At 37.3% G+C, this 26098-nt stretch overlaps 1 protein-coding gene across 1 annotated transcript in view; it reads right to left on the bottom strand.

The window, feature by feature from the left end:
• SYNE1 (spectrin repeat containing nuclear envelope protein 1) overlaps window positions 1–22767 on the bottom strand; it is a 279385-nt gene extending 256618 nt beyond the window's left edge. The window contains exon 1 of the mRNA XM_053974692.1: window positions 22516–22767. Coding sequence (XP_053830667.1) covers window positions 22516–22579 — 64 coding nt within the window. The 5' untranslated portion in view covers window positions 22580–22767. The remainder of the gene's footprint in view (window positions 1–22515) is intronic.
• Between the last annotated feature and the right edge of the window lie 3331 nt (window positions 22768–26098).

Here is a 26098-nt window from a genome sequence, read left to right as displayed (position 1 = left end):
TAGCTGAACACCTTCCAAGTTGCACTAGCTCTTGCCTCAATGGTAATTGCACTTTTCATTATAATTTATCTTCCAATGCTTTGAAGCATCTTAGCCCAGTTCTCTTCAATATCTTCATGAGAGACTTGGATGCAGGACCCAAAGCAATACTAAGTAAGTTTGCCAGGGATACTAAATTGGGAAGAGCTGTTGACTGCCTTAAAGGCAGAGAGGCCCTTTGGAGAGAACTCAATAAATTAAAGGGCTGGGCCATCACCACCTGTATGGAATTTAACAAGGGAAACTGACAGATGCTGTAGCTGGGACAGGGCAATCCTGAATGTAGGTACAGACTGGGGAATGAGAGACTGGAGTGCAGCACCATGTAAAGGGACCTGGGGGTGCTGGTTGATGGCAAGTTGAACATGGGTCAGCAGTGCCCTGGCAGCCAGGAGGGCCAACCCTGTCCTGAGGGGCATCAGGCACAGCATGGCCAGCCAGGCAAGGGAAGGGATTTTTCTGCTCTGCTCTGAGCTGGGGCAACCTCACCTCCAGTGCTGGGGGCAGTTCTGGGTGCCACGATGTAAGAAAGACATTAAGCTGTTAGAGAGCATCCAAAGGAGGGAAACAAAGATGGTGAGGGTCTTGAGGGAAAGTTGAATGAAGAGCAGCTGAGGTCAATTGGTTTGTTCAGCCTGGAGAAGAGGAGACTGAGGGGAGACTTCACTGCAGTTTCAACTTCCTCGAGGGGGAAAAGAAGGGGCAGACACTGATTTTCCTCTGTGGTGACCAGTGACAGGGCCCAAGGGAATGGCCTGAAGTTGTGTCAGGGGAGGTTTAGTTTAGATCTTAGGAAAAGACTCTCAACCCAGAGGATGGCTGAGCAGTGGAACACTGCTCCCCAGGGCAGTGGTCACAGCACCAAGCCTGTCTGAATTCAAGAAGTGTTTGGACAATGCTCTCAAGCACATGGTGTGTCTCTTGGGGCTGTCCTGTGCCAGGCCAGAAGCTGGACTTCAGTGATCCTCGTGGGCCCCTTCCAACTCAGGATATTCTATGATTCTATCAGTGAAATTAGTAAAAAAAAGATGTGATATTGGACCCCTATCCTCAAGCTATTTTGATAAAACTGAACTACCTAGTAGGTTCTAAAGGCATAAAGTTAATTATTAATGAAAAATCTTCGTCATGCAACTGCTCTCAAGACTTTTTTCATTATCACTCATACATGTCCCAGATAATAAACACCAGAGAGTAAGAATAAACATTTGGCAGAGTACAACATTCTTCAAAATCTGACTCCTCTTAAGCTGTATGATTTGTTGTTGTATTCCTACTATACCCATACACATTCCATTGTACACACAATTGGAAATGTTTGAGGTCCATTACCTGGTTTCATGTTAATCTATTTCTGGATTTTAGACAACTGATCTCCCTTTGGTTTAGAAAATGTAAGCAATTAAGTTACAGAGAAACAACCAAATTTGAGACTTTGGACAATATTTACATCTCATAAAAAAGTGGCACCTACCAAAAACACATACCATAGATTTAGGTTTTCTAGACCTAGAGAATTAGGAGTAAATTCAAGTGTGTTTTGAATATCTCATATATTAAAAAATAAATGCATAAAAGTACAGTTATGTTTATGGATTTACCTGCTTGTATGAAGTGTGCATACCAATTTTTGCTTGAACATGTACAACAAATATCATGATGAGGCCATGAGATTTATGCTTCAAGGAATAAAAGCTTTTCAGAATCATTAAGTTAGACTTTCTGTACCAGCAGATCTGCAAAGAAGTGCTCTGCATAAAATGCAAAATCAGAAGTTATTTAGGTAACATCACTTTATTCCTTCCTCTCCCCTGATGCAGCATGATAAAGTGAGGGAAGTGAAAAGGGACAGGGTAAGGGTAGGGACAGGGAGAGCAGTGTGGATAAGGAGTTCAGGGAGGAAGTGATTAAATCTGTAACTTCCCCTGAGTGCTTTGCTGAGACTTTCCAGAGTGCAGGCACAGCCAGGCATCATTACTGCCTTATTCAAGCTGCAAGATAATCCTGTGTGCAAAAGTGCCAGGCATTTCTAGGACACCAACCTACTGTAATATGCTCTTTAGTGGCCTTAATACAGCACGTTTAGCTTAGTGGAATGCCTAGAGAAAACCCCCATTTCCAATTCATATTTATCATTTTAGGATGCTTGTTAGCATTACGCTCTAGCAACACAGAAATTTGGTTGGTGCCACATGGACACAGACAAAACCCAGACTGCCTGCTCGGAGTGTTTGCCTCCATCTCTGACACAGGAGCTGAAATAATTTTCTGCACATGCAGAACGATACAGGGCAGCTCCTCAGTGCTCCAGTCAGGTGAAATGGAGCAATGCCGACTTACCCTGACTGAGGTTATTTCCATCCTTATGTAAGTCCTTGCATTAGGTAAAGCATAATGCAATCAAATGGAAAAACAGACAGAAAATGAGGAGGGTGGAGAGCAAACACAGAAATGAATTAACACTTGTTTACCAGGAGTTGCACAAATTACAATTTTTTTTTTAATTACACTAAAGCCCAAGCAATAAATATGTAACATAGCATTTTAAATAATCCACAATGTCTACATCATTACAAATACAGCCTTCACAGTAAATTTTAACAAGAGGTTTTGCTAGTATTTGAAAAAACATAGAGTTCTTCCTAGATGAAACAGACTTGGGCAAGGGAAAATATACGATATTTGCCTTTATGTTTTTTTTTTTTAATCTAATTCAAAATTTCTGGATATCTCTTATCCCCTTGGGCCAGAAAATAGCAGAACTTCACAAGTTAAAAATGTGTTAAAAATTAATTCTGAATAGATTCACTGAGTAACATTAACTGAATATGAAAAATTGTCTATCTGACACAAAGTCTCAGCCAAGTTGGATGATATCCACAGGTTTTGGGTGTGTGCTCTTACAAAAACCAGCAAAAGAATAAACAAACAGACAATTCCTGTGGCAATTAAAAGTACTTAAGCTTTCACACAGAAACAGGGAATGCAAAATGATGGGTTTTAGTACAGTTTTGGAAGTAAAATCAAGCAGAATCCGAACATGCTGTCACATCCAGTCAATGTCAAAACCAGTCTGCCTTCCTGATGAATCAATATAATACTGCATGAAGGCAATGAGAGGCAGAGGATATTAAAAAACTTCAGTATTTTAATGCTAGTATGGAGTGTATGATGGGACATGGTGCGTAGCTTCATTTTTTACTATGAAAGAAGCAAAAGAATCTCAGTCATGTCAAAAGGGGCTGAAGGTGCTCCTAATTTCTGAAAACGAGGCCACTTTTATTTAGGTGCAAAAATATGGGTATCTCTCTAGGGATCCAAGTTAAAAATGTAGCCTTTAAAAAATAAATATTGAGGCATATACAACTCAAAAGTGTTGCATCTGGGCTAAGTACCTTTGAAACTACCCCCCCATATAAATATATGATTACCAGAATGGCATGTGTGACTACAAAATGAACTGTTTTATTACAGTTCCTCTCCATCCCCAGCAGCAAATAGCATTTTAGAGAAGAATAATAAAATATAACAGTGTCTCTGCCAGTGCTCCTGGATAATACCCTTCAGCTCACAGGCACATGTTCATGCATGTATAGATGAATGCACAATCAATGTAAGTGTGCACATCACATGCCCACATTAATTTGTGGAACATATAACTATTTTGACATGACCATTTCAGTGCTAGCAATACTTAATAGTTGGTGATTCACTACTGGGAAAAAAAAAATATATATACATATATTAAAAATAACCAGCACTCTAAATCTCCGTTTGAAAACATAGCTTCCTGCACAAAGAATAAAACCAGAACAGATAAATGTGTGTCAGCTTTTGTCAGACTCCACCTCAGCAGTCAGATTCTACCACCAAATGAGAAGTGAGAGGATAAGCCTTGGAAGTCAATGCCTGGCTGTGAGCCTGAATAGAGGGTTTCCCCAAACACCATCTGAGTCATCCCACCAGCTGTTCCTAGATGTTCAATTTGCCACTTGGCTGACATGATCCTCCTTTTCCTCACTGATTGCTCTTACCAACTGAGATCCAGTCCCTGTACCAACTTACTCTGCCTGAGGTTTCTCCAGCTTGACTTGAATTTTCTTTAGGGCCATGTCCTGTTGGGTGTATTTCTTTTCTGATTCCCTGCATAGCTAAGAAATTTGCCATCATCTACTCAGCAACAGGGTATCTTCACATGTCCTTAATTCCTTACCACAAATCTGGGGTCACACTTTTGAATCCTTCTCACTGGAACCAAGTGCATACATCCTAACTGTATTTCTCAGCTATCTGCTCTGTCACTGCTTTTTCATACAGTAGGAATTTCTCCACCACTTACTACAGGGCTTTCCTGAGACAGAGTGTCAATTACCATACTGAAACACTCTTTTTTGTCCTGATACAATTCATCCTTTGAATTCACTTCTTGACTAATACAAATACTTCCTTGCATTGGTTTCTGGATGATTGTAGAAGGATGTGCCCTCAACAGTGCTGAAGAAACATATGGTGAAATTACAAACTTAAATAATGCTTTGTACGAAAGAATCTTTCTCTTCAAAATCTACTGACAAGAATTTTTTTAAAAATTAAATTATAATTTACAAATGAGAATTGATTCGATAATTTTAAAGATTTGGATTAATTAATAACAGTTAGCTTCCTAGAGGAAATAACCCAGTTTTCAAATTCCCCTGAATAAACCACACAGTGTGATGACAGTATTATAAAGAAAATCTGGAGAAACACTTGGACTTGGTAGTGAGTCAAAAAAAGCAGAGTATTAGAAAAGTGTTACCAAAGAACAGCAAAAGTAGCAATCTATAGACTTGGAACCATAAATTACTGACCTTACCTTGTCCTGATGTTTTGTATGAAACAGTTTTTTGACAGACAGAATTTTTTAAAATGTAAACATGCAGAAACACTGCCATTAACAGCTAATTCACTGTAAAGAGTGCTGCTTTACAGAGTGAGAGTCCCACCTCCTATTACTGTGTTACCCCTTGAAATGAACCACCTTTCGATATCATGTAGGATCAGACTTTATAACTTCTGAGCTTAAATGACTGTTAAATAATAATCTGTCACTTGATCTGGGTGGTAGGACCCTCGTGTAGGAGTTGTCAAACCACTCCTCCATCCTCCAGAAAAATTTTCGAGACATCAGAAGTGCTGTCCAAGAGCATCTCCTAAATTCTCATCTGGGCCAGGATTTCAAAGATTTTTAGAACAGCCTCAACAGTTTTTCCTATGAGTTTTCCCTGTGTCCACCAGGGCATCCATACACATGGACATGTGGCCAAGAGCATCAGTGAAAGTGCTACCAGATCACAGGTGTTATTTTTTACTAATGTATACTGTTAAAAAAAAAAAAAAAAGAAAGAAAGAAAACCAAACAAACAAACAAAAAAAGGCAAACACAAACAACAAATGAACAAAACAAAAAAGAAAGAGTGATATTTATATTTCCACTTTTCTAGATAAAGAGTGGGCTGGATTTTGCCAGAAAAACAATGTGCATTGATCTTCTTCACAGCTTGATGACAGACACATGCACTCTGCAGGTAAAGGGAGCATCCTGAAGACTAAGCCAATCTTTCTATTTCAGGCCAGATCAGAACCATGGCAGGCTGATTTGGCAGGGTCATGCAGGTCAAGCAGGCACCCTTATAAATAACTGCTGATTAAGCAGAGACTGCTAAGAGCAGTCTGATGAACTACAGCAAAGAAACTACTGCACTAAAATAAGCTAAACTGAAGCACAAATGAGGGCAGAGGTGGAAAAGGTGAGTATCATTCAAAATTGTGAAGGAAGTGTACATTCTACACTTTCAGTATTTCCAAAGCTTTCAAGGTGGAAGAAGCAAAGTTCTTTGAAGGAAGTTCTGCAATGTTCTAGGTACAGTGAAATGAAGAGAGCATATCAGTTCCTCATGGCTATAACTAAGCTTCTCAGAAGAGACATTTAACTCCAGTCATTTGGCTGTAGTATGGAATTATTTTTTATCATTTTTTCTGCATTATCATCCTTATCTTCACATCATCCTAAAATACCAAAACTATTCCTTCTTCCCCTACAGACAATCCATGCTTGGTCTATCTATTCACCTATACAAACCCACCTTCCCTTTTGCATTTTCTTCCTGCAGTTCAGTGTGTTCTCTAATGGATGTAGAATGCAGCTAATAAAACTAATTTTCTTTCAGCAATCCCCTCAAAAATATGATTTCCTTAACTCATACCTTTTTGGTATTTTGCCACTTTTGAATAAAAATATTCTAAAAACCCAAACAAACAAGGCTCTCCATAAAGCTTTTGAATTGTCAATGGATTCTGCCTTTTATTTATTCTTTGTCCTTTTATTTTATTTTTGCCAGTTGCCCCTCATCTGAAGAGCCTAACGTCACCATTAGAAGTGGCAGAATTTTTGTAATGCCCTAATAGTATTTTCTGCATTCTTCAGGTTTCAGAGAAAAGCTTAATACTGAGAACTTTACAGCAGCTATGAAGCCTAAATTATATCAGGCTAGTATGAAAAAAAAAAATTAAAAATGTATAGCATGCCATAAAAGATTTTTAAGTACTATAAGAACTCAGTATTAATTTACCTATTAAATTATCTTGAGGTTTAAATTTTTTCAATGCACATAGAAAATAGGGTTCTCTAACAGGACAGAATTTGATATTTTTAAATAGAGGGGAAGAGGCACAGTTACACTTGCCTTAGGTCACAGAAAACAGTAATTTATGATCTGCTGTAGAAAGACCACACACCCACACCACAATATCCCAACAATAGGGCATTTATTTTTTCTTAAGAAGCCAATATCCAGAATAGGTGGTGCTTAGGACAAAGGCAACTAAGTTATTCCAGTCTGCAAGTTTTCAGCAGTACTATATTTGCTCATAGCTTTCCCAGCTATGCTCCATCCAGCATTTGGTGTCTTTCGGTTTCACAGGCACTAAAAATAACTATAATCTGAAGAACAACCTCCTTCCAAGAAAACAAACAACAATCCAAACATAATTTGAACACAAACGTTATTTCCTTCTGATGTTTTTTGACGTGATTTCAAGTTCTTCATGAAAACAACGTATGGGTGGAGTACCATGGGGCGGGGGCTGGAAAGGCCAGCTATGACCTTAGCTACAACTCTGGTTAAAGCAGGAGAAGGGTCAGTGCCTTTTCCACAGTTAAGTGTTTATGATATGTGAGCCTCTTATGCTCTTTATGGTGTTTTACTTTGTCAGGTTGCATTTTTTTTTTAATTATATGCATGTTACTGTATGAGAGACACAGGGTGAATATAGAAATGTGTTCATCCTGTTTATCAGTCATCATTTTTAATAATTACTATTCATAGTAATTGCAGAAAACCATGGAAAGCTGCAGTAACAGGTACTTAGCTTCTGCCTGCATCTCTTGTATTTGATATTCTTATAAGCAGATCTAGAGCATCTTTACTCCACAAATGTAAGAAAAGGTGGTTTGTCCTCTAAGCGGGGATGTTGTAAAGATAAACACCTTAAAAATTTTGAGAAACTTAAATAATGTGGTAATGGGGACCATACAATTGAGATAAACTGCTGTGCATTTGGTATGAATATGTTTCAGTTTCTTGTCAGCAGAGCTCTACTTCCTAAAAGGAATAAAAGGATGTTTTCAATTGGTTTTAATACTTTATCATATCACAGCACTTCTACATTTGCTGTGTTCAGGCTTTGCCAGTTAGATGACAATGACCTAGGTACTCCATTAAGGACAATTCTTTTATGTTTGGGATGTAGTAAGCATTTTTGATTTAAATAGTTATTTGATCAACTGGAGCTGAAATATCTGTGTCTATTGCTTTACTATGTTTGTATTTGTGTTTATACACATAGATTTACACATTATCTCCAACTTTGCACTGCTAAAGAGATTAAATCCAGACTGAAGATCTGAAAGTGGCCACCAGGAGCCCAAGACTTGTTGAAGTAAGTGTCCAAGGGCATGGTGTTCATATTGACAAAAGTAATATCATATGCAAATTTCAATATTCAAGATGCTCTGAACCCTGATTAGCAGAGGGTAAACATGCAAAGACATCTTTTTCTGATTCCCATCCATACAAACTCCTTCCAACAAGCAGGAATGCATGCAGTTCTTAGAACACTGAGCTCCAAAACACAAAGTCATATTTTCAAATCCTTTCTCCTCCCATATGGTTTCATTATATGTGAAGTCTAGTAAGTCTCATGTTCAGAGGTGCTGCCTTTGAACAGAGAAGCTACAGTTATTTCTATTAGGCAATCTTGACTTGCAAAATGCAAACTGCTTATCCGAGGAGGTAAGAGGAACTTATTCATTTGGACAACTTCCTTTTTTATGTCCTTATGTGTTCCCTTTTCCACATACACATACACACACAGGTCAATGTAAAATTAATCAATGTGATAATATTTGCAACTGGAGAAGAGATTCCCAGTGCCCGTTTTTACTCCACTTCTCACTATTACGAGGTCACATGAGACACAGCATCACTCAGGACTGGATTCTGAAATTATGTAGGTGATCAGAACAGAACCTCCTGGCTTCACAATCATGATTTCTTTCAATTTAGATCAGGGTCTTATCTGGTGCAGCTTCTGCTAGGTTCTGCAAAAGCATCTGTCTCGGTCTGCCTAGCTCTTCCTCAAGGGTAACACATTGGCTTCAAGGTCTGAGTGTTTTCTTTAGAGCAAAAAAGAGGCTTATGCTAAAGTCTATATCTTCAATCTGTATTTGAGTCAGAGCTACAGAAAGAAGTTCAGATGTATACATTCTTCTAATCTGGATGGTAAAATGGGTGAAGAAAAGGGAAACTAGAGAAATTAGATTATTAGATTATACATTATATCGCTACCCAACGACTTAATCTGATTTTGTCTTTACTGGTTACAGTCAGTCTTCACTGTGACTACAGAAACCCAGTGAACTTAAAAATGTTAAGCTTAGGATTTCTTTGCCATAGTGGCATTTTAGCACTAGGTTTGTCTCAGACTTATTCTGAAGGGTTTTTTTTTTTCCTTTGGTTTTGCTTTTTCCTGTATGTGAGAAAGGAGACAATTTTCCCTGCAAATAAAGCACAGTTTTAAAAGGGTAAAACTGCTAAAGCAGCTTATGTCCAGCATTGCTGGCAATCAGCCACCAATTCTGTCCAGTCACAGGCAAAAAAAAAACAAAAAAACAAAAAACAAAATCTGGAGAACAGATGATCAGCATCCTGTAGCACTGATTTCAGACAGAGTGAAAGAGGTCATGTAAATGCAGCATATGGTTTCAGAGACAAGCTATTGAATTGTATCTTTATTTCTCAGCACTCAATTTGAATATTTCTATGCAAGAATATAAGTCTAGATGAAAGTGCCTATAAATGTCAAGGATAATGTCTATCCATAAATCAGAACCAATAGCCACTGCACATTCTTAACTATATGCAAATCAGCTACTAACAAGCTTTTGATTCTTTCTTGTTCTGCAGCAAAAACACAAAAAATGTTGAAATACAGATAACACTAAAATAAACTATTCTCATCTGAGACAGTTATTAGAAAAAGATGTAATTAAATTGAAAGGTTTTAGAGTGTAAAGGAATTCAAGCAACAGATTTTAGTAAAAGAGGCCAGAGAACCAGAAGGTAACAAGTGACTTGTAAGAAACTACTCTAATTACAAGTGCTCAGGGCTTTAAATTATTTGGAAACTGAAGTAACCTACAAAATGAGATCCATTTATCAGGAAGAGAGAAGAAACTGAGGTAGTTCTTTATAACATACTAAGGACAGCTCATGCTGTTGCCAGGGCAAGAGCAAGAGAATGCTGCAGGATCAGGGAAGCACAGCTCAGCATCCACCTGTCATCTAGTAATTAGTAAACAGGCAAATCCTGATAGGGAGCAAGCAAGTAATGGTGGTATAGACATTTTGACTGAACCCTGAACTAAAATTACTTATTCAGATGAAAGATGTCTCTTTTTTTGTATGTAAGGATTTTGAAAATGCTCTTTGATGTTGAGACTGAGAACAGTCCACAAACAACAACACATTTGAAACTCTTGCCATTTTTATGCTCAGAGATGTAAAGTAACTTCCCTCTTTTCTGTTTCTCAAGGCAATGTTATTGCTCTTCTCACTATTCAATCTTCTTTCTTCAGTATTTTTTTACATTTCTACCTATCAGAAGCCTGTATGTGTCCCTTTCACTTTCATTTCCCTTTGTTTCCCTTCTATGTGAATTGCTACATGTAAGCTTGTTCTTTCCTTGAAAATACATTATTCAAAGCCTTCTATCTAACTTTTAATTACAAATTTATCTTTCTTATACATGTAAGGAAATCATTACAAGATGTGTGTGTGTGTGTTCTGATTTCTGTGCTTTATAATCTCCTTTGGCAAAAAGAAGTAGCCAAATGTTGAGAATTTTGATCTATCAACTCCAATCTTTTCCTTCCTTACAAAGAAAATTCAGTGTAAACTATCATGTAAGTCTTTATACATATATATATATATATGTATATAAAATGTATTATTTTAGCATTTTCTGTGACATTACTATGATTCAGTTTGATAGTTTTATACTTAATCATAAGCCTGGGAGAATAACCTGAACACCTTAACTGCTGTCACTAATGTTATGTTAATAATTAATGTCACTGAACATAGATTCCAGGTTTGGTCTCATTTAAAATACATATCTGCTAGAAATTAGCATTCCAGTTGGAGAACCCTCATTGTATTGTCATACCTTAAATAGCTGCACATTTGCAGCTCTGAGGTTTGGCATTTTAACTACGATGAGAGTAATTTCTTTTAAAGTACTGCAGCCTGTAAAACTTTCAAGTTTGGTTACTAGCATATAATAGTGTAAAAACTTACAGTGTGAAACTTACAGTCACACTTACGGTGTGACTTTTCAAACACGCTGCTGAAGGTATAAGTCATAGATGTTAAGCCAAATGTTAAGGTACTTCCTATTCCTGATAACACTATTTCAGCCCTTCAACAGGAACAACCAGCTATCAATAACAAACAGAAATAACTACTTGTAACTACCAGTGGGTACATGTGGAGCTGATTTCTGTCGGTACATAGATGTGCACCTGATTTGTATAAACATGCTGGTACTGAACCAGCTCAGCAGTTTTAGGAATTTATGTATTCTTCCTGACTGCAGTAAAGGCCACGTTGCATCCTACACTTTCATAGGAGTTGGTGAGAATGAGACTTTTCTGTTTCATTCCAACCCAGAGAGTGATACTATCTTTACTTCCCTCACAGGTTGAAATGTGCTACTTCACTACATATTTGGCATACCTGTTTCTAAAGGCAACCAAAAACCAAACAAACAACCCCCCCCCAAAAAAAAAAAAAAAAAACAGCAACAAAAAAACCACCTTGATTAGTTAAGAATTAGCACAATGGCATACCATTATTTAATCTCATTCATAAATGAATGTATTTTCCTATTCAAAACTGATGACATCTTACTGATACATAAAAAGTGTAATTTTTTTGTGCAGACAAAAATGTGCCCAGGGAATACAGTATTTATTTGTGCTCAAGATCTCAAATACAAACACACAGAAACAGTAAGCCTGAACTGTTAGTGTCTTAGAAACCAGATGAAAACACAACCATTAACTGTTCATGATTCCTCTCATTTATTCAAATAACTTCTGGCAGCTGATCACACCTCCAGCTCTCTTACTAACAAATGAAAAGGCAGGCTCAGGATTATGAAAGAAGAAGAATTATACAATAAGGCTTTGTACAAGCTCACCAAAGTGACCAAACAAAAGGGCATTCTGGAAAGCAAGAACAAGAAAGCAGATTATACAACTAAACTCTTCCGCAATACATTGCAATGCAGAAGCAGCAGATTTTCTGCTCCTGAGTAAGTCACCCAGAATCAAAATGAGCTCCTGTCTCTTTGGGAAGCAGAAAGCAAAATCTTCACAGCAAGATTTAAGGCTTACTATTCAAGAAAGACTTCATTCATTTGAATGAAAAAGCAGCGATCAATACAAAGCTTTCAATACAGCTATAGTTTTTTAGTAGGATGAATATGTATTTTAAAAATGTAAACAAGGTGGTTACATGGCTTCACTTTTACTTAATGGACATAACAGTAAAGAACAAAATTAGTAGTTCCAGGATAGCCCACTGACTTTATCTCACAACTGATAAACAATAATTTAGATTTAGAAATATTAACTATGTTTAGGGTACTAAATACATTTGCAAATAATAAACTTGTAATTTCTTAATACTAATTAGAATCTCAATACAATATCATGGAAGATTTTTTAAATTCACTTTATTGTTTGTCCATGGATTGGATTATAAAGAACTGAGGTCTTTGAAGCTGAAGTAAGACATCTAAAGAGGTATTAAAAACTACACATCATGCCTTTTTATGGCAATATCTATTTCCAGGTGCCCAAATGCCTTTTCAAGTCTTATTCTTCCTGCAATGAACAACTTCAGTAATGCAAAACAGCCAGAAATCCAGATTAATTAGACTTATGTCCTGTCTAATAAGTCTCAAACCAGAGTGTTTTATTACTGCAACTCACAACTGCTAACAAACATTTATGCCTGAAGACCTCTGATAACACAGTGGCTTGGTCAATTTTTTTTCATTGATTTGTGATTGATCATTGCATAGTCCCACCTCTGTCTCTCCTGTCCACAAATTTGAGTTTTGGTTGATTTAAGAATCATCTCACCACCACAGTCTGAGCTTCTGTGCCAATACACTCCAATGGGGGAATGACAGCTGGGCTACAAATTTGAGTGAAGGGCCCATTCCCAACACTTCTCTCTCATTTGGATGGGAGCTCAAGCTTTGTGACTTCCATTGAAAGGTACTTCTTGTCCTCACTGTACCAGGGCTCATGAGGTTCACCTGTGAGTGAATGGACTAGGAATGCCCAGGCTGCAAAACAGCACTCAGCTCCCAGCAGAGAATGACTGGGCTGGTACAACTGGCTCCTAACTGCTGTGACTGGTGATGCTGACTCTTGGTTCTCTCCTGAAGAACCACCTGATGTTTCTGCATTACCCAGTAGATGCTTCTGGAGTCAAGTAAAAGAGAAAATTCATCTCTATTATTTGTCTTCTTGTCTTGTATAGGCCAGCAGCAGTTTGCAGCCTCAGAATGGCTGCACCACATGGACTTAGAAAAGCTTAGGGATGTCTTGGCAAATGAGACAATAAAATAGAAACCCTGGCCAAAACAAACAGAAGAGATAGGTCTTTACACAGGCTCAACTGTCATAATTTACTTGAATTTCCTTGGGAGAATGAAAGCACAGTCCAAAAGTGAATTTAGTACAAATTACCATAAATTCTCATAAAAGTCTGAGAACTACAAGCTCCATTCCTAAGTAGGATTTTTTTTTCCCTAATATATAAGTCACTGTAAGCAAGTAAATATTCTGCTTTCCTACACTGATTTGGCCACAAATCATCTTGAATACTGTGCTCTTGCATGTAGAATTGGTTTTTTTTTTCCCCTCCGAGACTGGAAAGCTAACAGTAATACTTTTCACGTACAGTTGCTGTTGTAGTTCATTCCATTCACCTTATGGAAAGAAGATTTTTTTCCTCTGTTTTAATGAGCTTAAGATAAAGTCTTTACAGAACAGCTGCTGCATTGACAAGGTCTGTGGCTTTCTCACAATAGCACCTTAAGTAAAGACTTACAGGAAGTCCACACTGTACAGTGAGGACGCTGTGCCCACCCAGGCACACCAATGGTGGCTCCCAAGCAAGCTGGTCGAGGTAGAACAGGCTATGCAGTTATGGCAAGATACATGAGCTGGCCTCTAAGAGTGAGGTGCAGAAAGCAAGGGAATATTCTACTACATTTGTACAGGCCTTTGGCATCTCTGTAAGGGGATGATGAATTTTTCCAGAATTATACTGGCATAGCTAACGCTCAGTGATTTGGATAATCTAAATCTCAACTCTCATTTTGCAGCAGTGGCTATGTGGGTATGAGGTGTTATTAAATGTTCTAGATGTATCTCTTATCTGGGTGAATACAAGTTTAGAGATTTACAGGTTTTGCAGGGTTGTAATGCAAGCCTAACAGTGTTACAACAAGATTACATACATTCTCCATAGTCACTTAAACCAATGTACATCAGTGAGGGCATAATCCTCTTAAAAGTATAAAAGACTATATAACAAATCCTGAAAAATAATCACATAAAATCTAGTGAAATTACAGTAAAAGAATCTTCACAAATGACATCTCTTAATATGTTAATGTTTATGTTCCATGTAATGAAGCTTCAAAAGATATTTCATAGCAATCCCTGTTAACGACAATGACTCCTCAGCAGGGAAAGCATGAAAGGCAGATAAACCAGAGAGAGAGGGGAGAGCAGGTTAAGGTATTGAGCCCTTGGCCCCCAGGCCAAGCTGTGCAGGGGTTGAGCTGGAGTCCAAGAATTGTCCTTATTGTGCAGTAACTCAGCATTTATCCCCCTTACCTGGAGGCTGCTTATCCTGAAACATCAAGCTGCTTTTCTGCCACTTCCCTAACAGTTCTGATATTGAATTACTGAGAACTTAAAATAATCAGGATGTCTTTCAAAGTACAGGATGTAGGCTAGTTTTTTAATGTTAGTCCCAGTTTATTTACACCTCTTCTGCAAAGAACATTGTACATGGAGTGGCCCCAATCTAAAGTCTACTTACAAATGAGAATAATAAAAGTTACACCCTCAAATACTAGCAATCAGAATTTGAATTTTAAAAATAGCTGTGCAATTAAGCAGTCAGTTATAACTATCTGTAACATGTAATAATATCTTTCAAACATCTCTTTTTAGTTTACCATGGAGACATCAATTCCAAAAAGTTAGAGAGGGGGGTTGAAGGGGGTTTTGGTGGGTTTTTCCTTCTTGCTTTCTTGACTATTGGATTCTTAATAAGTCATTGACAGTTCCCTCATAAATCTCCTTCTCATTTTGGATGAAAGACAGAACAAGTAGCCTGTTTTCTTGCACCCAGTAATAGACTATTCCCTTGGATACATACAACTGCCAACTAAAAAACCTCAGTGTGAGTCTAAAATTAGAACTCGGTGATATGAGTCACAAAGAGAAGCTTTGTGATAGAAATAAGGATATTTTTAAGCAAATGCAGTCTAAAGTGCAAAATAAAAATGACATTCTATAAAAAAGCCTGTGGAATAAATTACTAGTAATTGTTACGTGTTACCTTTCATCTATGTGTTTTTTCTACCTGCAAGTATATTCTTTAAAGTATATTATCATCCTGGTAAATAAAGATGGTGAAGCTTTTGATTTCTACTAATGGGTAAAACATGATTACAGCAAAATTAAAAAAAAGATAACTTTCTCATTGAAATTGAAATATTTTGCCTTTACGTTACAGAAGTCTCTACATCAGTATAAAAGCATTATCAGCAGTAGTTCATCTACAAAACTATTTTAATCCCTATTAATTAGTAACAAGAGGCATGTCCTCCTGCATTTTTCAGTTCTTCTAGTATTAAAAAACATTAAGGATTAATTATATACATTATATTTAATACATTAGTATTAAAAAACATAAGGGAGCATTATTTATGGTGATGAAAAGAAGCTATGTTCAAATTTAATAACACACCAAAATATATTGTAGGAAGGTATTACAGCACAGCTCTGAGGAAATAAAGTTTAATTTTTCAAGCCTGCAGTGTATATAATAGAAATAGGAAATCACAAACCAGAAAATTGATAAATTGTCTAACCTGCATAAAATATGTCATCAAAATAGTTTGAATATATTCTGCTTCTTGATACCCCCAACCCAAAGCTATTACTAAAATAACTGTCTAGCAGCCTGTCAGAATAGAGGGGGCACTCTCAAAAATAAACACTGCAATATTTTCCTTCTCAAAATCTCTATCTTCACTAAACCATCAAAACTGACACATAATTGTCCCTATTTAGACTTCCTGAAATATCTCTTTTCACACCAGTAACAAATATGGCAGATGTTATTTTGAGACAAAATCTTAACTGAAAACAGTTTTTGAGCCTCAGATAACACTTTATCAAAAGCAAAATTAAACAGCTGCAGTGTGGATGCCTACATACAAACTTGTCAAATCATAGTGAGCAGCACAGAGCTGCTGAAGACAGGTTTGTGTAAAACACAATTTGCCTGACATGTTTTGGATATCCACTATATTTAAGACACAGCATTTTAACCACTATCTATAAAATTGTCCAAGGAAGATTTTCCTCTTGCATTTTGCCTCCTACATTTTGTGCAACAAATCTTGTCAGTGTTTTAATAGTAGCATAGGAGAATAATTTAAATTTTTGAATTATGTTTCTTCACATCCAAATGAAAGCAAACTCAGTGTGAGTTTGACTCATGTCAGCCATTTTCTGCCCTAAATATATACTTTATCCCAGATGAAAATTGGAAAAATATGTTGTTTTTTCCTTAAAAAGCAACTCAAATGCAAATATATATATATGCAATTTATATCACCTGTGTGATTATTAGTGCTTTGTAACCTGGTTGACTAACCAGGAAAGAGGAGCACAGATTATTTTAACAACCTGTGGAAACTGTACTGTGATAATCAGAAGTAGGAATATGTTGATTTACATTGTTAGTTTTGAGGTCAAAGCAGTAGAAAAAGTGTAAGCAAAGAGATGGCAAAATTACCTTAAAAAATTTCTAAAAATGCACTTTAAATCACAAACCTGGAATTTGTTAATGATGAAAAACCATCTAAAAATAAAAATACAGGACCATGCCTCACTAAAATATATTCTGCATTTCACACAGTGCCCCAGGACTGTGTTCTCATTGAAGAGAACACAAAGTGAAAGCTAACTGCAGTTAAAAAAAAAAAAAAAAAAGGCAGCATATGGTTTTTTCCACTGAGATACTTATTGCACCATATGTCAAAACAGTCTAACTATATGACAAAATATTCTAATATAACATGATACCTAAATTCAGTTCATACTCTAGTCATTTGTACTACTTGTGAAATGTTTTGATCATATCCTTTCCCCCATGTTTTTGCAATACCTACAGGTAGTTCAGAATTTCTCTTTACCAGCAATACATCAGATTATTACCATCACATACCCAGGTCAGAAAAAACTTGAAGTGGATTCTCACTGAACTTGTTTGCATATGCATAAACAAAAATTAAATACTTCTAAAAAAATGATGATATTATCAAATATTAACTAATACTTTACTTGACTATCCCCAGGTACAGACTATCCTTTCATAAGTTTTTGTTGTAATAGATGAAAACACTCTTTTTGTCCTTTAATGATCTTCTTTTCAGCTATGATGGTAGGGTTTTTTTAGGCTGTCTTAATCTTCACACAAAAACCTTGTATTTCAGGATTTTGCTCTGAAATAGCATTAATTTAAATTTTCTCACACTGAAAAAAATAATAAAAAAAGAGGCTGAAATCCTGTTTGACTTTCTCTTGTTAAGTAACATGTGGACTGCAAAGTCATTCAGATTACCAATTAATCATTTAGATTTACTTGACCTTCAAATCATAGAGCTCATACCAGTCATTAGAGTCAAAAGTGTTTATTTTCCCTTAACACACTGCCAGTGAGTAATGGATTGCCTTAGATACAAGATTTTCTCACCTGATAGACTAATAATTTACACTGGCATTTTCTGTAATTCAAGAAAAGTCCAAGAAAGATGCAGGAATCAAACTGGGACATTTTAGATAGTGAAAGACTGCAAGGAAAAGGCATCAGCACAACTACATGGAACCAGTACACTCAAGCAAACTGGATAAAAGGAAACCTTGACCAGAGCAGTGTTTGTAATATGGGGATAAAACTCAGTTGTGCAAAGATGTGCATCATGCCCTTCCAGATCAAGCACACCTTTTCAATTTTGCTGACATTTACAAACATGATCTTGCACTTTGGTTTTGCCAACAATAAAATGGTAAACAGCACTGAAGGAGAGACACTGCCTTTTTCCCAGGAGCTCACTTGGCCTCCACAAACCAATTCTCAGCTGGTTCAGGTCTAAGGTAAGAAGAAGAATACTGGTGAAAAGAAAGTGTGGAATGTGCATGCAGTGAAGCAAGGTATTTTCAGCAGCACGTATATGTTAAATCACCCTAGCTTAATGTTAAACTGTGGCTCTTGGCACTGTTGACTTAAGAGAGAAAAACAGGGGAAAACACCAACAAAGGTACACATCAACAAAAAGCCTATCAGCTAAACAGAAAAACCCATACTGTTTAGTTAATGGCTGCTGGTATGGAAAAGAAATGCTAGCCTGTAGAAAAGGAAGGAAAAGAAGAGCCAAAACTTAAGGCAAAGAGGATGGGGGCAAGAAAGGAAGGACAACCCAGGAGAAAAACAAACCCACAACATTCTGTGAATGGTGCTAATGTAAGGAAGGTGAAAAACTACAGAAGATGATAGTCATTTATACGTAATTTTACATAAAATAAGGACTGGGCTTGACACTAATTTGACCTGCCTGTATTGAAGCTTTTCTCGAGTGTATGAGTGTTACTTGAACAATGTCTCCTTTCCAGCATGGTTGGTCTTCATGCATGATCATGTTGCTTGCTTTCCCACCTTAGTTTTTCCTACATCATGAAGTGTCTCTGCAGTGAGTTTACAAAATCCCAAAATACCCGCAATCTAGAGTTTAAGAGCCTAATAAGAACAGTGGTGCAATCCAGAATAAATGAAAGATTGGAAAGAATTTTTTACGCTTCTCTATTATTTGTAGAGAGTTTTTTAAGACAACAAAGTTATTGTCTTGTAATATTGTAGAATATAGTTTAAATTATTGGACATTGTACACTCCAGAACTGGTTTTACTGCATGGAGTTAAAATGGATAAGAGTCTCAAAATACCAGCTATACAACAGCAACCTTATTTGGGTGGCATATATGCTTAGACTTTAGTGCAGACTGAATTTTTGGTGATCCACTACAGAAAAGGAAAAAAGTGTCCTGTTTGACTAAATGGACCACCCAATAATGAACACAATGACACCCACCAAAGTCTTCATTCAGCACAGACTACTAAATGAAAAATTGGAAGAAAAAAAATCCACAGAGGGACAAAAAAATGGGAATTAGAAAAGTCTGCAGTAATAGTATGCTGCAAGCATACTTACAAGCCAGTAAGAACAAGTCAGCATAATGGAATAACAAGGTCCTGAGAAATGGGACAAATAAGACATTTCTTTTTTTCAGGTTTTTTTTTTTCTTTTTTCTTCAGAACAGCATGAGCATGACTGCAGTTTGCCTGTAACAGTTCATACTAAATGAAAATATTTCATTTCATCACAGCAGAGGTTGCAAATTCATAAGAGATTTACCAGTCTGTCCTCCAGCACTCTTTGGTTTGATATTTGGAGCTATCAAAGATGCTTTAAGAGTCTTTAGTGTACAGTTACAATGCCAATGAACTTGCACTTCCTGTAGGCTAAGGACCAGTGCTTTCGTGCCAACTGGCTTTAATTCCCAGAGTAATCCAAAACCCAGTCCCAGGAATGAAACTCATATTGAAGGTGTACACCAGTTCTGCCCAGGTTTTATGGGTGCTTTTATAATATGAACAACTAGGAAGCAAAAGGCACTGTACAAAACCTAGAACTAGCAAGCTTGACTTGGCTGTTTGTCCCAGGTGAATTTCTGAGCCAGTGATACACAACATTATTCAAAAATTCTGTATATGTACAGAGTGTATTGCAAGTATCATAATTACCAAAGGGAAGTGACTAGAAATATTTATATTAAAAACCCAAATAAACAAATTAAAAAACCAACCAACACAGAATCAAATTCGTTGCTGTCTGACAGATTTTAGGAGAGCATATATAATTGTGTTCAGTAAGTGTGTACAGCAGATATTTCAAAACTGGTGTTGAGAATCCCAACGAAGAGTGGCATTTTTCTGGTATTTCCTACGCTCTCCCACCACAAGCTCTCACTGGAAACCCATGAGGCAAATATGAGAACAGCGTGGAGGAGGGAGCACAGCTTGCTTTACCTCTCAATTCTGATGAATTTCCAGCACTGACATCTTGCAGCACTGTCTAAACAGTATCACACAAGAACTCTTCTGCCTCAGCTTACAGCCAGGTACAAAACCAGACGTTGTAAAGCACAACTGCTGCTCTGCATTGACTGAGGATCCCCCAAACCAGTGCCATTCCTGTTACACCTTGAATGCTGTCAATTCCACTCTCACCTTGAGCTGTGCACCCAGCTCTGCACTGATTCTGGGCTGCCACACAAACATGCCAAGAAGCATCTCTGTGCTCCTATGCCCATCTACTCCAATTTCAGCTGACTATAATTTCTGAAAGGTGGAACAATCTCAATACACAAGGGCTTAGGTAGTCGCAGTGCAGACTGCCTGCTCATCCATAATGCAGAACTACAGACTAAAAAAAGATTTAGGCTCCAAGCACTCTAGCTTTGGCACAGGTGATTTATTGAAATAGTGCATCTGCAGCAAAACGCAGATCCCATCAATACCAAGTTGAGCTGATTTCATCTGAGAAGCAAATAATCCAGTTACAGGTACGACTTGAAACATGTGATGCCAAATTTCCATTTAGTTCCTATGTTTTCCTTTCAAATGTCTTCACTTCAGAATTCATGTAACTATTTTTGCCTAATTTCCAAAAATAAAATAATATAAAAACATTATAGCAGACTGAACTATGTATCAGATTTCAGCAGAGCCAAATATATAAAAATGAAGAAAAAGTGTAAAAAAACCCAAAATGCAAATAAACAGAACAGCCATTTTGTCAACAACAGCTTTACATACGTTTAGAAAGTTAGCACATAACAGTCTGATAATTAATGGTCCCCATGCTCTGTAAATACCTTCTGTAGCATCCTCCTTTTACACTGCTTCAGAGTACCAGCCTGTATAATCCTCCCTGAGCACAGGTCAGCTCCCTGATGCTTTCCTTTGCAATATGTCTCCAAAACCTTTGAGTACATTTCTCTCATTCATTTCTTCATATTCCTCAGAAGGTCTAACAGTTTCATACTTATTTAATTTCTTGCTTCAAGTTTCTCAGTATTTTTTTTCTGGAATATCTACTAAAAACATGAGTTCATGCAAATGTATAGTATCCTGTAATATACACACAGTGTGTCCTAAGACCCCTGCCTGCTCTGTGGGCAAGGCTGCCTCACTGTGCCCTTGCACAGTCTCGTTCAAATCTACCTGGAGTGTCTTAATCTAATGCTTAAACCATAAATCCTCTGAGCACAAAATATTTCCTCACTCAATGTTTGTTGGCACTTTGAACAGCCATTGTCCAACATTGTGGCTTAAGAATGAGCAGACATAACAGAATGGGAACATATAGTAAATGTACAAAAGGCTGAAGAAAATCAAGCAGAACCATGTTGGAATTGATGAAGCACTGTAGCAGGTCTAAACAGGACAGACTCTTCCATTTATCTACTGAGACTACATGGAAATCATTCATACTAGTAGTAGCTGATGGCTGGGAAGTTAAATTCAGATCTCCTGAACTGAAAAACAATAAATGGAAGGAAAACCCACAAACAGATTAAGCTTCCAGATTTAGAGGATGCAGAAGGGGGTATCAAAAGTTCTGTGCATACAAGCTTTTGCTGAAGTCAGCGGAAACTAGTATGTACAGGAAAGAAGGCCAGGGATTTATGATCGAGTTTAGAAGTTAATAGGAGTGAAATCTACAGCAGCACTGACAATTTGTTTCTAGTCATATCATTATCTGAACAAAAAAAAAAAAAAAAAATCCAAATGCAAGCTTTTAGCAGCAGCAGTTAGGTCTATAACTTCTAAGATAACACAATAAATTTATTTAGTAATGCTATTTTATAGGAACATAAAACCATAATGAATACTCAAAGAATATTGCAAAGACATCCTGTGATGTGTTATCTAAAAGGTCATAAACTTGAGGACTAATAACAAGCTCACTGACCTATGAATTCCTCAATGATTAACAATATAATAAAGCTGTTCTCATTGCTAAACTAATAAATATTAGTTTATCAGTACAAAAGATCTACTAGATGACTTTGTAGTTGAAAAAAGGATTAATATCATTTCTATTCTCTTTTCTGTGAGAAAACTGATACACACATCAGATAACCTGGGAGAAACAGAACCAAAACCAGTCTCATAAGCTTCAATTCAGTGTACTGTCCCATGGAGCCATGTTCATGTAAGCTGCTTTAAAGCATCACTGTTAATGCTATGCCAAAGGACACGTATAATCACAGCCCTTTAGATATACTAGAAGCACATCCCACTAGATAAGTTTAGAAATGTTACTAAATTTCAGAAATTTTGCTCTGACTGTTCACTCTAGTAGAAAATAGGAACTTCCATTTACAAGGGCATGGCAGAGAGCACCAGCCCAAGTCAGTCACTTACCTTGAAGCCGTTGCATGACATTGGCAATGTCTCTAGATCTTGCCACTAGTCGGGATGAAGCCATGATCTCTTTGCAGCGAGTTCACTTCCCCTAACAGAATTCTCTCTCCAAGCTGTGGAGCTCAGTGAGATGAGGATCTTGGACGGCTTCCTTTTAGCGTTCAACCTTCAGCCATGGCAGAGCATCCCTGGGGCAGTCAGACACCTCCAGTCCAATGCTGGCCCCCATAGGGTCAGGGCAAAACAACGGTAAACAACCTCAACACCTGAGAAAGAAAGTATCAAGGTTTAGAGGAAACTTTTACCAGCTCTGAAAAACTAAGTAGTCTGAGTTTTAACAGCTATCTTAACAGGTAAAGGGTTTATGTTTTGGCAGTAGTGTACACCCCAGCCAGAGACATAATTAATGCTGAAAGCTTGCTTGGCAATCATCAAGCAGAATGAAGCTGCAAAAACAAATCATTAAACACAACTGGAAATGCACCAGACATCAATGCTTTCCTGAGGATGCTTGTGGATGTTGTTTTAGAAATAATAATAATGTTATTCTTATTAAAAATAATACTGTAATACTTTTTAACATAGAGACTACTAAGCTCAAAAGAAAAACAAAACCACTTGTAAAAATCCAAAAACAGTACAACTCATTCTATTTCACCACTGTAGGAAGGAGCATGTAACAGAAACTCATTGGTAAGGATAACTCCTAATTCCACTTGACAATGTGGTCTATTCTGAAATATTGAGATTGATATACTTCATTATTAAATAAAGTTCTATTTGTATTCTTTTTTTTTTTTGTATAACAATGCTATCTTTTGTGTCATTTAATATCAAAAGCTGTGAACTAGAACTGCTACACGAACACTGTTACACTTCTGCATCTATAATAAAAATTGATGTGACTATAAATCTGGTCTAAAAATAATCTAATTAGATTCTTCAGATAATGCTATCAATAACATCTCATCTTCTGAGGAACAAGTGCATGTTATGTTTGTATGCAGTGATTTCCCTGATAAGAAATGTATAGACACCAAGAATAATTGGATTCATACATACACTCTAGGTGCACCCCAAATTCAAGATGATATGCTGCTGATCAATATCACAAATGTGAGTGGGTTTATTTGTGTTGTGCACTTTCCTCTTGTCCTGGCCCCAAGGTGTGTCAGAGAATAGAGTCCTCCATTATCAGGCAGACAAGCCTTTAGGCTGCACAGCTTCAGGCATGATGAACTGTCCCAAAAGAGCTGTGTTAACATGTAAGGGCAGCCAGAGGAAATGATATTTCAACATTTCCTTTTCTAACCTTTCAAACCATCCCTGACCCAAGGTACATCCTGCTTTCCCTCTTATTGATGTTTTTTTATTGTATGTTAACCTTGTATTTTAGATACCTAAATGCTGCTCAGATCAGCAGCCCCAAACTGGCTTTAAATCATTGGAGCTGAGGGAAAGCACACTTCTGATGGGCCACAGGGCAAAACAGATTGCAAAGTCCACCCATGTCTCTGGGCTGTTCTTTTGCATGCAATGGCCACCATGGTACTAATACCTACTCCAGACACACTGCTGCTATTTTTACATATGTCTGCACTTTACATGACACCTGAATGCTCATATCCCCACTCTCTTTCCGCATGTGTCTGCTCTCTCCTTTAAGGGCCTCCTCCCCTCCACAGCCCTTCCCACCTTTCAGGCTTTGTCCCACACACTTGGGGTGCACAGGGACTCTGCCTATCAGTCACCACTTCCCAAGCATAGAGAAGCACCCTGGCAGGAGCCTCATGCTTGTGTCAACCAGGCATGAGAAAATGCCACCAACGCACCTCTCAGCCACAGCACTGGTTGGGGCTGGTGGTCCCCTGGTGTTGCTAAATCCCTGCAGAGAGCATCAGCAACAGCACACCAAATAGCACCTGACTGAGTGGAATGGGAGCAGAAGGAGGATTTCTGTTGCTTGTGCTCACATATGACAGCTTGGTGAACTTTGCTTCCTCTGCAATATTTAAATGAAACATCAGCTTTCCTAACCTCATCCAAACCAGAAATATTTGTAACACAGTGGGTTACATGTAGCCTTGTTTCTGCAGCAGTGGCACTGCTAACATTTTGAGCAGTATTGCAAGCTGGTACAGCCACTTCTGGTAGCAAGCTGCTAGACTAATTTATGGGCAGGGATAAGGGGTATTAAAAATGCTTCATCAGATTGGGTTTTTGGCTAACAGCAGTAACAATATCAGAACACCAGTTCACTCACACTGTGACAGAGCTGGCATAAATCAGCTGTACATGAGCAGATTTACAGGAGCTGTGGAACATGCTGATCCAAGATCAAGTTAAAAGAGTCTGGGAAAATGTTATGAAGATGTATGTTCAATATACTCATACAGCAGGCTGAGTCACCGTGCAGCGATAAATGGGAGACATGCAATTAATAATTTATGTAGCTGATATTAAATTATATGCTGCATAAGAAGAATGTGAGTTTCTAAATATGGCTCCTCATTCAAAAGCTCCTTTGCAAGCAGTGGGAATTAACTCATTTAAAGGTGACAAGTACAGGTTAGTACAGGTAGGAAGGAAAGATTCTCGTGTGCCTAGTCACCTCTACAGGCAGAAAACCACAGCTCAGAACACAGCAAAACACCAGCAGAATAGATGAAACAAAGCTTCATGAACCCTTCTCACCTCTCTTCAGGGAATACCTAAAGTTTCACAGAAGAAAAAATCCTATGTGGACAGTCAGGTATTCAACATAATGTAGAATGGGAATTTTTCATGGCTTTTACAAATACTTAAAGCCATCAGAAAAATTTTTTTTCCTGGTGAAAGATTACACTTTTCAGATTTGTAAGCATTAAAATCTTAATTATTTGCACAGCTGCTACACAAATTATTTTTTAATAAATTGAATGACTTTTAAGTTTGTGTGTCAGACACAAAGATGTGTCTTCAGACAGATAGGTTTTCAAAATACATAGGTTTTTAATAAAGTGCAAAGCTTGAATCTCATAAGTCTTAGCCTGAAATAAACCTGAAGCTAACCCTGAATATGAGTTATTCCCAGTTTTAGCATTCAACAAGTGATTATTCAATATTATAAATGATTCCTTTTTTTTTTTTTTTTTTTTTTCTTTTTTTTGTTTTGTTTTGTTTTGGTCTGAACATACATGGAATCAACACAAGAGTTAAACAGGGTTTGCATATAAATTAGGTAAATCTTTTATTATGTTTGCCAATTATCTGGATTTAATGGATAAAGTTACACTGACACCATTTTCTTATATTAATATCCCAGTACTCTGGGTTTAGATGAAAAGAGAAAACATGAACTTCTCTCATACAAGAGCCATTAGGCTTTATTAAATTGCAGTTTAAAATTCTCTGGGTTATTTTGTTCCTCTCTTCAAATGCCAGGAAAGTGAGACATCTGTGCTATGGAAGAGATAAGAAAAATACCACATTTATTGTGGGTTAACTTTTCTGGGTCCCCTTTTTTTCACTGTACTCAGGAGCACTTTGAATTAAAAAAGATATTTTCCTTTTATTGGTAAAACTAGAATACCATCGGCAAGAC

The sequence above is a fragment of the Vidua macroura genome, chromosome 3 (genome assembly GCF_024509145.1).
Source record: "Vidua macroura isolate BioBank_ID:100142 chromosome 3, ASM2450914v1, whole genome shotgun sequence".
Taxonomy (NCBI): Eukaryota; Metazoa; Chordata; class Aves; order Passeriformes; family Viduidae; genus Vidua; species Vidua macroura.
The sequence above is the reverse complement of the archived record's forward strand: the minus strand, read 5'-3'. Positions and strand labels throughout refer to the sequence as shown.